General features: G+C 42.7%; 1 protein-coding gene across 4 annotated transcripts in view; it reads right to left on the reverse strand.

The window, feature by feature from the left end:
• CCDC186 (coiled-coil domain containing 186) overlaps positions 1–12,797 on the reverse strand; it is a 42,688-nt gene that overhangs the window by 14,825 nt on the left and 15,066 nt on the right. For all 4 annotated transcript variants that reach the window (XM_083441086.1, XM_083441088.1, XM_083441087.1 and 1 more), the window contains 7 exons: positions 9,270–9,396; positions 7,534–7,662; positions 5,502–5,714; positions 3,856–3,975; positions 2,276–2,380; positions 1,050–1,148; positions 780–866 (listed from right to left, as the gene is read on the reverse strand). In XM_083441086.1, coding sequence (XP_083297212.1) covers positions 780–866; positions 1,050–1,148; positions 2,276–2,380; positions 3,856–3,975; positions 5,502–5,714; positions 7,534–7,662; positions 9,270–9,396 — 880 coding nt within the window. The remainder of the gene's footprint in view (positions 1–779; positions 867–1,049; positions 1,149–2,275; positions 2,381–3,855; positions 3,976–5,501; positions 5,715–7,533; positions 7,663–9,269; positions 9,397–12,797) is intronic.

Here is a 12,797-nt window from a genome sequence, read left to right on the forward strand (position 1 = left end):
TGCTAATAGCCTTTTAGCAGCAAAACCGCTAATCCCTTAAGCCTTTAATAGCCGTTAATAGCCCTTAAACTGTCAATAGCGCTAACAGCGCCAATCTGCTAATGGGCTTGCTTCTTTTCGTCTTGCGAGGCACCACTGTATCCTTATGGAATTAATCAAATGAGACTCCAAATATGATACCTATCTCCACTTCCCTTCTCCCTCCTGGCCCTATCTGCCTGTTGCACGAAAAATAAATTTTGTGGTAGCACTGGAGCCATTTCAGTGACAGTACTTGAATTCAAAGTCGAAAGAGCTGAGCATGGCCCTGAAGCAGCTCTCTTATCCATTCAGGAACTCTTTCATTTGCTTGGGGAATTAAATCTTCTCACAGCTGCCATGTCAACTCCAGAAGGAAAACGTCAAGGTCAGGAAAAGAATGGTGGCACCAGAGAAATGCCTGCTGCAATAATTTTTTTGAGAGACTGTGTTTGGCCCAAATCCTCTGAACTTGTTGCCAAGTTCAATACTTTTTACTTTAGAAGGGCACTTGAAATACCTCTTTTCAACCACTGTAACAAGCAATGCAGGAAACAAGAGATGAAGTGGTTGTACCACATCATTTTAGTTCTTGGACTTACTGCTAGTACAATGCCATTATATATCACACAGAACCATCAGGTCCCTGGAAGTCAGATTTGCACTGATCTATCTGGTCAAACTATCCAGGTAAATAATACAGTTAGTTTTCCTTCCCTTTGCTTTCATTCTTTTGGCTACAAGGAATTCTTCTCTCTCACCTTTGTCCTTAGAGTTCGTAGCTCATCCATACCCTCTTTAAAAGTTCGCTTCACATCTTCAAGTTCTTTTATTTTGGCATGATGTACCTTCGAAAGAGAAAAATGACAATTCTGCATACAACATGGAGGAAAATGGGATCCAGTCCTGTCCACTTCAATCTACATAGCAATTATGATTTGGACCCACCACTTTACTCTCCCCCCCCCCCCCCCAGTATGAGCCTTAACCCTCATTAAAATGCAACCACTGAAGCGAGTAATATATTTTACCTCTAGATGGTCAGACTTCTCCTGCAAGTGTTTTTCCAGCTCTCCTTTTGTAAGTCGGAGTTTTACATCCAACTCATTTGATTTAATTTCTTCAGACTCCTAAGGCGAGGGAATGAGCACTATTAAATCTTCACATGCCAATTCATAAACTGAAAAGACCTTATTTATTGTACAAGTTATGTTACAATCATCTATCCCAGACTTACAGTCCAAACACTATGAGCTTATTTTCTTCTAAGTCAAGCTTGGAAACAGATCACTGCTTTTAGCACTGTGGGTAACATGCAAAGGGAAAGACAATCACTCTGAAACAACAAACATAAGATACCAGATGTGTGTGGACTATGTGCAATTTGCCACGAGGGACGTGCATATGCTCCCCCATTCAGATATTACACAGGGAAAGCATATGCGTGGTCAAGATGCAGAATGGCTCTCTCCTGCAATCAATATCCCCAAGGATAAATAAGGAGGCAGAGGAATGACATCAGATGTTATTGCCACTCAACAGGCTCACTTTCTTTGTCTGATGTCACCCCTCAGTCTCCCAAGAATAAGCAAGGACATGCTTATTGCAGGCAGGAGAGTTATGAGATCACCGGATCAGAACTTGTGTTTTTGAAATCTAAGTGTGTGGATATTGAAACCTGCACTCTCTGGATCTGAAAGCAAAAAGGTTATACTATTTCTAGATGTTGCATATGTTCTGTCATATAGAAAGATTAGAACCAGTGCCCTCCATTAGACTGGGACTGAAGATTTCTCACCTGAGAAGAGGAAACTCAGCCCTGAGAAAAGCTGGGTGGTGGCTATGGCATGCTGCTTAAGGAGTCTTGGGCATAATTTAGTTAGTATCCTTGGTCCCTAGCCTTACCACACACAGGTGTTCACTACACCTTAGGTCAGTACCTCTGGGTTGTATGGTGGATAAAAAATAACTATAATATTATGCACTCAGCAGAACAGAAAGATCTTTCTATTGGATGTGATAGTGCAGAAGGTCAGAACACATGGCTAGAGTAAGATGAAATAGCAAGCAACCTATCTGGATTGGCCTGTGCCAGGACAATTAATTAATTTAGAAAAGACATTAGATCAGATAGGTTTTGGGAAAGAATTGTATCATTTCAGCTATAGGGCTAGAGGCGAGTGTGATACATGCAAGAAAATAAAACCTATATGCAAGTTCAACTTCTTAATTTTGCTTCATGCAACATTATACCCACTTGATATGTTTTTATGATTTCTTGGCAGTTCTTTCGTATTTGCTCAGCTTCTTCTTTTGCTTGAGTGACTTTTGCTGTTGCCTCTTTAAGCCGATCTTTGGTGTCCTGGAAAACCAATAAACAATGGTTAGCTACGATTAAATGAGTACAGTGGTACCTCGGGTTACATACGCTTCAGGTTATAGACTCCGCTAACCCAGAAATAGTACCTCAGGTTAAGAACTTTACTTCAGGATGAGAACAGAAATCGTGCTCTGGCGGCACGGCGGCAGCAGGAGGCCCCATTAGCTAAAGTGGTGCTACAGGTTAAGAACAGTTTGAGGTTAAGAACAGACCTCTGGAACGAATTAAGTACTTAACCCGAGGTACCACTGTATGTAGAACAATGACAGTAAGTTCAGGACTGCATGGAAATGACAAAATTCCTGCTTAATGCCAGCAGCAGAGGACGAAATTAAAAATCCAATAGAAAAATAAATATAGCTAAATTCTTTGGAAACGAAGGAACATCAATGCTTAGATTGTAATCTCATTTATACCTATTTTGAGAGTAAACTTCAGTGACGTCAGAAGGACCAGTGTCTGAACAAACGTGGACAGGGTGGGGTGGCAGCCTTCACTGCTTTCCTTAAGCAACCAAGGGCATATCTGAACATCACAACACCACCACCCCATACCTAAGATATGGTTGTTGAACATTATATTTATTAACTGGCAGACACTGGCTGAAGATCCCATTATTATCCAAGAGTAGTCTGTGTGAAACTGTTTGATGTGTTAAATTCTTGACTATTGGGTCACTGAATTTGAAACGTTTTTTAGCCTCACAATACTAAGAAATGCCTACTTGTCCATCCCCACCAGGTGAAGTGTTTAAAAAGGTAAATGTAAAGGACACCTGACAGTTAAGTCTAGTTGCGAACGACTGTGGGGTTGCGGCACTCATTTTCCTTTAGTGGCCAAGGGAGCCGACGTTTGTCCGCAGACAGTTTTTACAGGTCATGTGGCCAGAATGACTAAGCCACTTCCGGCAAAAGCACGGAAAATGCACGGAAATACTGTTTACCTTCCCGCCAGAGCGATACCTATTTATCTACTTGCACTTCGACGTGCTTTTGAACTGCTAGGTTGGCAGGAGCTGGGACTGAACAACGGGAGCTCACCCCATCGTGGGGATTCGAACCGCCGACCTTTTGATCAACAAGCCCACAATGTCACACGTGTCACTAGTGAAGTGTTTAGTGCAACCCAAAATCTTTCACCGGTAACTCGTCTGATCCAGAAGAGAAGGTCTCCTGCGCAGAATTACAGCAGAACTACCACTGTTAAGTTTATAGGTTTTCATTTCATGCCAGTTCTCAACCTTTTACCCATTTTCCAACTTTCATTGCTCCAATTACACACAGACACTGAATAGCACCATTTAAAAAACCCCACTCTCATTCCAGTTACGCTCCCATTGTGTTAATCAACTTGTCCTACATTCACAGCAACAACTAATCAAACCTTGCACCACATGCTTTACAAAGAGACATAGGAGCTGCAGTGAAAATGTCCCTCTATAACATTAGCACACCTACCTTGTGTAAATCCATTTCAGCCTTCAATTTGTTTTGGGCCCATTTTACTTTGATCACATGAGAGTTCATTTCTTCTTTTAATTTCTCTATTTCTCTTGACATTCTGGTGGCTTCAGCTTCCTTGAAAAGAATAATTTTAGATTATTAGGTTTGAAATGAAGCCTTTTAAATGGATAGGCCCAGAGCGGCAGAAATACAAGCGACCTTTCTGCAAGCAGTGGGGAATTAAGCATGCACACAATGATTTCACTGGAGTGGAACAAAATGTATTTGTAGTCTTCTTGTCTTCAGGGAATTCTGCTTGCCTGTCACTGAACTATGACAGTCACACTGAAAAGGTCTCATCTCTGGAAAAGTCTTTGAACTTCTGTTTTGCAATCTAATGTGGCTATTGATAATGCAATGCTTCGTGTCATATATTATGGCAACAAATATATATAATAAGGTATGACATCTGAATTATTGAGAGCTCTTCAAATCCTGTGTTTGCCCTGCCCCAACTTCTCACTTTATCTTTTCCTCCTCCTACCTTCCTTGTCTTTCCCCTCCTCCTTCTTCCTTCTCTTCCTTAATATCATCTAGCTTTAGAGGTCATTTGTTTGCTCCTTTGTAAATACATGTAATGCAGAAGAACAGAGAAAGAAAAAGCAACACAATATCTGTACTGGGGGAAAAACATTCTGCCAAATGTAGGTTTTGCATTCTTCAACTGCTTTATAATAAGACAGAAGCATTTTGATGTACAAAAATGCCTTAGACATGATTACACAGTTTCCAGGAAATCCAGTGTCAAAGAAAATATCAATATCACCATGTGGGGGCAGCAAAATCTTCATAGTATTGAAATCATTCTCTGAAGCGACAAAGCAGTGCAAAATCCCCCCCCCCCAAAAAAACCTTCCAGGGCCCAATTGTCCAGTCCTGAACTCTAATGGGACTATTTTTCCTGGAAAAATTATCGAGTAATGGAGGCAGATCAGCAGAGAAGTGCAGTGCATGAGATTTTCCATCCCCATCGCAGCACTGGGCTAGACAGAGAGAGGGTTAAACCAGCTGCTGTCAATTGCAAGCAGCAGTCAACTGAGCCAAGGGCTGTGAAAGGCCAGTAAAGAAGGACTGGTGGACCAGATTAGCTGTGTGGGTCAGCAGTTCACTTCTGTCTTAGAATTCACTTTCAGGAAAGCTCAATAGTCAGTATATGCAAGTAAAAAACACATAAGATAATAATTATTTGGGGGGGGGAATATATGCTAGAAACCCAAAAGTGCAACCTTAATGCAACATATGCAACATATAAATATACATTGAGCATCTTCATTCCAGGTAGTTAAAAGTTTTCTAGGCAAAGAGACCTTCATCTCTCCCCCCCCCCCCAAAAAAAGAAGAAACAAAGATGCCGCATTTATTTGATCATGCACCATACAGCACCCCGATTTGGGATTAAGGTCTATAGTAGTGTAGCTTTTTGCCACTGTATTCAAATCAGCCCCCTTTCTACTAGAACTCTCAACTTCATCTGACTCAATATATTCTATTTCCCGTTCACTTGAAAGAGATGCCAAGTCATTTCAGCATTTTAAGCCCATTTCTGGAATTCAAGGTAAGCCGCAGGAATACAAAAGAAACTCAACATGAAGTGGATATACCTTGGTTTCAAAGAGCTGGTGCAAACGTCCTTTCTCCTGGGAAAGCTGCTTTATTTTGTTAGTTTGCTTTTCAATTTCTTTATTTGCATCTCTCAATTTTCTTTCAAGTATTTCTTTTTCCTTTCGGAGGTCTAGGGACTCCTTCTCTCCTCGAACGTATTTCATTACCATGGCTTCTTTTTCTTGGCGGGCTTCTTCACATTTCTTGTTTGCCTTAGAATATCAAACACGACAAGTTTACTTTAGGTAATGAGAGGGAATATATGCCTCCCCTCCCCATTCGTCAAGATAATAAGAATACAAAATCACTGCAACTGAAGCAATGTGATCTAAATTCATGACTGAAGAATGCCTAGCTTCCAATGAAATGTTGGAAAGGAGGTGGAAGAAGAAAATGAAAATATGACTCAGCTTAGGACTTTTAATGTCTTTTAATCTGAACCTTTCAAAGCCAGAACAGATAAAATAAATGTATTGCTGGTCAAAGCAGCTTGAGTTTAAAAACAAATTAAATAAATGGAATGGAGGAAAAAAGGGGAAAATAACAGGGTACAAGAATATACAGATAAATAAGTAAATAGTATTTTGTAACCCTTATCACATTTGTGTCTTGCCTTTTCTTGACCATTTCAGAGCAATGGGGTTATGCCATTTTAATAACCTTTAGAGCAGGGATGAGAAGCTCTCTTTTTGTTGTGGGGAAGATTTTCCAGGAGTAATCTGTAGAAGACCAATGGGTAGGACCATCCACTTTCTTATTCTGCCACTCCCCCCACCCCACCATTTCTATCCGTGTAAAATGAGTACAATGGATTCAGACTGCGCCCTAACAGCGTAAGAGTTGTCACTCTTTCAGCCTCAACACTATGCCATACAGTGGTACCTCTGAGTGCGAACGGGATCCGTTCTGGAGCCCCGTTCGCAACATGAGCAGGATGCAACCCGTGTCCGCGGGTTGCGATATGCCACTTCTGCACATGCGTGTGATGTCATTTTGTGCGTCTGCACGAGCGGCGAAACCCGGAAGTACCCCTTTCCGGTACTTCCGGGTCGCTGTGGGACACAACCTGAAATCGCGCAACCTGAAGCAAACGTAACAAGAGGTATGACTGTATTGGTAACTGTGAAAAGATAGTCACTCTGTCTGTCTGGATAACAGTACAGTCATACCTCGGGTTACAGACCCTTCGGGTTGCGCACTGCGCCAAACCCAGAAGTACTGGAACGGGTTACTTCTGGGTTTTGGCGCATGCGCAGAAGTGCTAAATCACACTTTGCGCCAAAGCACCGAATCACGACCCGCGCATGCGCAGACGCGGCACTGCGGGTTGTGAACATGCTTCCCGTAACGATTACGTTCACAACCAGAGTGTCCACTGTAATAGAACACCAATAGTAATGGAATGCTGAATACTGTGTCACCATATTAGTTTTAACAGAAGGTGTCTTATGTACTATGCACACATGGGATGGGAATATATCTCACCTTGCCTTCAAGGTTCTCTCTACCCCCAACTTTTATCCTTATAACATTATAACCTATGGCTGCAACAACCAAAGCTTGTCTCAGAGGATGTGTTCTGGACACATCTTCAGCAACTGCAAAATCCAGAGCGGAGATTATATGAGTGACTTGACATCCATCTACAGTCATACCTCATGTTACAGACACTTCAGGTTAGGTGTTTTCAGGTTATGGACCGCGGGAAACCTGGAAGTACCAGAACGGGTTACTTCCGGGTTTCGCCGCTCGCGCATGCGCAGAAGCACTAAATCACGCTTTGCGCATGCACAGACGTGCCAAAGTGCACTGGCACCAGCACAGACGTGGCACTTCAGGATGCGAATGCTGCAGACATGCCTCCATCATCGATTTCGTCCGCAACCCGAAGTTCCACTGTAAAGTTATTAGAACCAGCCAAAATGTTTAGCTTTCAACTAAATACTTGAAGATATTTAATTCATACAGTGCCTATATCATCCTTCACATTCCTTCACAGAAAGCACAACAAGAACTTTTAAAAAAAGTCACCTGATCTGTACGAAAAGCCATCTCTTTGTGCAGTTGTTGTATGGCATTTTTCGCAGCAGCATCTTGGGATAGCAGTTTATCTTTAGCAGCTTTAACTTCTTTTTGGAGATCCTCTATTCTGGCCTCTAACTGCAAAGAGAACATTATGTATTTCGGCCATGAGTCAAAAAAGTGATCTGCAAAATTTGCAACTTGAGTAGAGTTTTTTAAAAATGTCATTGCCTTTATACTTTGGGAGCAGTTTGCAAAAGATCTTGACAGCCTAAAGCAGCAATAAGCATCATGTGGTACTGGTCCTGCTATAGCAGCAAATCAAACCATATTGCGTGGCGAGTTCCCGCCCCCCACCAGGGAGAAATAAAGACACAGGACATCAGAATTAAGGTTAAATGGGTGAATTAGGCCACAACTTTATTGATTTCAGGAATATGAGGCATTGGCTTAGGCATTGGCCCTATCGACTATCTGGCTCTAGCCCATTTGCTGAAGACCGGGAAGGGTTAACACCATAAAGTGGGAGTCCTGCTGAGGCACGGCAACTAGGAGCTCCCCTGGGTCACCGCTCGGGGGCGTGCCTTAGGCCTACACCTCCACAGGCTTCGGACAGGGCCACGCCCCCCCCCCCGAATCCTTTATCGGACCACCCTTCGCTCTTTGGGAGGAGGTGATGGCGTTTCCTCCCCCCAACATCCTCTTAACCCCTCCTTACCAATGCCTAACCACCAATGCCGCGGAGTTGTGATGAGTTGCTACGAGGTAGGCGAAAAACGAAAAGGCTGCAAATTGCCAATTGGGAAAAATTCCTACCATGCCCCTTGCGGCAACAGACCGAAGTCCATAGCAAAGTCAGAAGCCTACCTAAAGGGAGGAAGGGTGGGAAAACGAGATGGCTGGCCAGTGAAAAGAGGGCGAGCCCCGGCCGCACCGGCCCTAAATAGGGCAGGCCACGCCCCCCCAGCCACCCGATTGGCTGGCTAGGAGGACGACGCGGCCGGGATTCCCTCGTTCTCACGGGGGCTACAACCCAGCCCCCGCGCACGTGGGGTGGGCGTGAGCCCGCAACCCCACCTCCTTGCCAGGCCTGGAAGTGGCTTTGCCATCTCCGTCATGGTTCCAAGTTCTGACAATAATTTCAGCACAGCTGTAGTCTTAAGTATTCATCTGGTATCCACAGGCAATAAGGAGCGATTTGATATCTAAGGGACAAAGCACTCCACCCCTCTTCCCAGTCAGGCTAACACAGAAATCCTACAGGCTGCTGGAGGGATGATCCCTCCTTTGACAGCTCCCAGAGTCTAGCAGTTAAAAAACACAAAACATCTAGCAGGGTAGTAATTTTGTAGCCTTGTTTACAAGGCTGAGTTTAACACACTTTTACATCTGGTAAGCATGGGAAACTAAACAGTCACATATAATGCAATATGATGCTCTATTAAAAAGAGAATCAAAATATTGCCTCAGGGGCTTCCATGTACATCTCAGTGCAAATAAAATATATGCTATTTCCCTTGAAAACACTCTAAAACTAAATATTTGGTGCCAAACATAAGTTCAAGGCAATTCAGGCAGCAACCTTCCTATACACAGCCTAGAGTTAGGACTCATTGAACTCCGTGGGACACTTCTGAGTCAACAGGTATATGAAGAAATACGAACACTGAACCAAGTACAAATAGAAATACAAATTTTATGTGAACTATCTTGAACAAGGCATGTATATGCATAAAACTCCATACCTGTTTAATAATGCCAAGGTGCTGTTTTTCAGTTTCTGTTCTTTTCTTCAATTCGTCTTTTAAGTCGTCCTTTTCTGAACAAATGCCCAAAATTAGTTCCTGGTGCTTTTTGTTTTCTTTAATCAATCTGTCAAATGAAATAATTAAAAGAATATCCGATAAAGCAGAGCCCAGTGTGTATGACGAAACTACATTGCCAAACCCTGGATTGCCACAGACCCAAAATTTTCTCAAGGGCTTCTTAACCCCCCTGCTCTCAAGCTGAGGCAGAGTCCCCCTTCTTGGTCCTCAGGTCCTCCCTCACCATTACACCCCCCCCCAAAGTAACTAGACTTCTACCACTTCTGCCCCATCCATTTTACAACTGTTTCCACATTTTACAAGAAAAATTTGGATGCTTTTCCATGTACCAATCCTAACATGCTGGGTGGCTAGCCACATGAATCACCTATCACATGACACCACTCGAGGTGACCACAGGGGACGTGGAGACACTCCACACACTTGAGATGGCCACATGGCAAGGTGCTCTTAAACGTCACAGCAGCTGATGACCAGGGGTAGTTTTAAACTGCCTCCATGTGGCTTAAAGAAAGCATAAATAAAGTCCCACATTTGCTTCAGAGGGAAACATAGAATCAAAGAATTGTGCAGTTGGAAGGGGCTGAGGGTCATATAGTTGAATCCTCTGCAGTGCAGTAAGAACATAACATTAGAGGAGTCCCTGCTGAACTGGCCCGCTAACCTATTTAACCCAACATCCTGTTCTCAACAGTGACCAACCAGATCTCTATTGGGAAGCTTATAAGCAGGCACAAATGTAACAGACTTCCCACTGTTTGTCTCCATTTAGCTAACAGTTACTGAGTGACAAATTCAATGAAGGATAGTTCTTTTTAAAAGCACAAAATGCTTAGGTGTGCTGCTCATATATTTGTAGAGCACTCTGAGTGCACAACTGGACACACACACGCAAAATCTCCAGTGAGCTGGAGCCACAGGAACAATCCTCAAAATACAAGAATCTCATTTGTTTAACAAAACAAATCACAAAGACTCCTATGATACTTTGGTCTGAAAGTTTGAATTAAAAGAAAGAAACTGAGTAGTATTTCAGATCAAACTGCACATTTAGAGCATACAAAGCACTTCACTGTTGTCTAGGTAATAAAGCCACAAAGAGAAAGAATAGGCATGTGTTTAATTTGCTGGCTCCATGCCTTCGAACACTACAGCCAAATCAAAATCTCAAAAGATTTACAACCCTGGCAGCTTTAATAATACTCTGGCCAAAAGTTGCCCAAACTTATTCAACTCTGTTCAAGGTGCCCTTTAGAAAATTTGCAAATGGCCAACAGCAACCTCCCAACAAGACCTCAAACAGCGACAGGCCAGGGGTTTTTTTATAGTCTCATGGATGAAACAACATAATTAAATTAAAGATGTGGTCAGAAGGTCCAAGGCTGCCTAGGGAGAAAAGAAAAGCTGGTTTGCCTGTAGCACATCACACAAATAATACTGAACTGGCACAACAAATTCAGCACTGGTTCAACAAAGGCAAGTGAAGCCCAGAACGTTCATGTGAAACAGTTCTGAATTATTGCCAACTCCAAACTACTGCACAATTCACAGCACAAAAGTTCTGAACCACAGCCAATTTGTACCCCAGAAGCACATAAGTCAGAGGTGGGAAACCTGTGGCCTCCAGATATTGTTGGTCCGAGATTCCCATCCATCTCAGCCAATGTGGCCAATTGTCTGGGATGATGGGCGTTGGAAACCAACAAGAAGTAGGTGATTTATGCACGCAGGCTGATAAGGAATGATTCTTCAAAGGATCTAGTCAGAATAGTTTCTGGCAAGGTTCCCAGTTTTGTGAAACTCCCTCCCAGCTGAGATCATAAGCCCTCTCCCTTAAAAAAAGAAACACATTCAGCAGGCATTTTAAATAAGCTTTTCTGATTTGATGGGTAATGTTAGCTGATTTTATCATCTCTACCTCTTTTATAACCTCACTGTGTCCTTAGAAACTATGGTGTTAAATGGTATAGACATTGTTGAACTAAAGAAATAAATAAAGGTTTGCTTAGTGGGACAGATCTAATGGTAGCGGTTGCTTAGCCATGATTTTGGAATTACAGTGGTACCACTGGTTACGGATGGCATCCATTCCGGAGGCCCGGCCGTATCCCGCAAAGTCCATAACCGGAGGCACCCTTCTGCACACGCATGCAAGGCGAAGATTCGCAACCCAGAGATTTCGTATCCAGAGGGATACATAACCCGAGGTACCACTGTACAACCTCCTCTCATTCTCCACTCACCTTACTGCCTTTTACCATCATTTGTTATTGTATGGACACTGACATAAATGCTGCAATCCTAGACTCACTTACCTGTGAGTAACCCCACTGAACTCAAAGGAACTCATTTCTTAAGTAGGCATGTGTAGGATTGCCCTTAGCACAGTAGCCACTAAATGTCTTGGTAAAAAAGGATGGGTTAAGCAGCCCAAGCAGAAACATCAGTGCATGTATTACAACAAGGGGCAGGGCAGGCACAAAATCCTGTGGCCTGTTCCTAGTTCTTTAGTCATAGTTTAAAAAAACCAAAGACTGCTGAACTCCAGCAGCACCCTACTAAAATTAGACCGCCCAAGGGCCACCTTTGATTCTCAGTGAAATTCTGCTTCATTTGGAAATGGAAGTTTACCTCAGTTCAAAGTGGACCAAAGTAAAAGTTACCTAAAACATACAGTAAACATGTTTCTTGCAAGATTGGGAAGTTATTACATCACAGAGTTTGGTTGGTTTAGACTCACAGCAGAGGACATTTCCTGTAACTGCAAGATCTAATGATAGCTTATATATAAAATCAATATTTTTAAGAACTTAAAAAACACAGCTGTTTGGAAGTTTTTCACACACCATCCTGTCATGGCTGGAAAGTCTCTTTGTAATCACAGACATGCTCTGGGAAGGTCTTTGCTGATAAACAATTCACAAGCGAGAGTATAGCTTACTCACTGGGGCAGGATACTCTACCTTGCCCCAGAAGCAGCTTTAAAAGAGAAAGAGAGAGAGAGAGAGAGAGAGAGAGAGAGAGAGAGAGAGATTAAAAAGAGTATTGGGTTGCTATTTCTTTGCCAAGAAAAAAATTAAACCTACTGCCCTTACTATTTTCCATATACACAGTTAGTTTCCTATAAATAAGGTAAAGTGTTAGGATGGGGACATCAGCATATTTTTACATGTGTAAGAGAGCAAAATATATATTTGGACAGACTGGCACGGCCATTATCACATTACAAAATACACATCCTCATACACAGAGGCCCATACATACGTCAGTGTGACATGGAAATCTGCCCTGCCAGCTGTCAGGCCACTGCAGAGGGATGAGAGACATGGACCAGAAGAGCAGAAGAGACGGATAATTTATTTGATTTTGGTCTCCCCTTTAAGTTTTTGTGGCATCCATTTCTTCCTTCATCAGAAGATTCTAGTGACTTTATGTGTTCTAGGGCAC

Source organism: Podarcis tiliguerta (genome assembly GCF_965153285.1).
Source record: "Podarcis tiliguerta genome assembly, chromosome: 5".
NCBI lineage: Eukaryota > Metazoa > Chordata > Lepidosauria > Squamata > Lacertidae > Podarcis > Podarcis tiliguerta.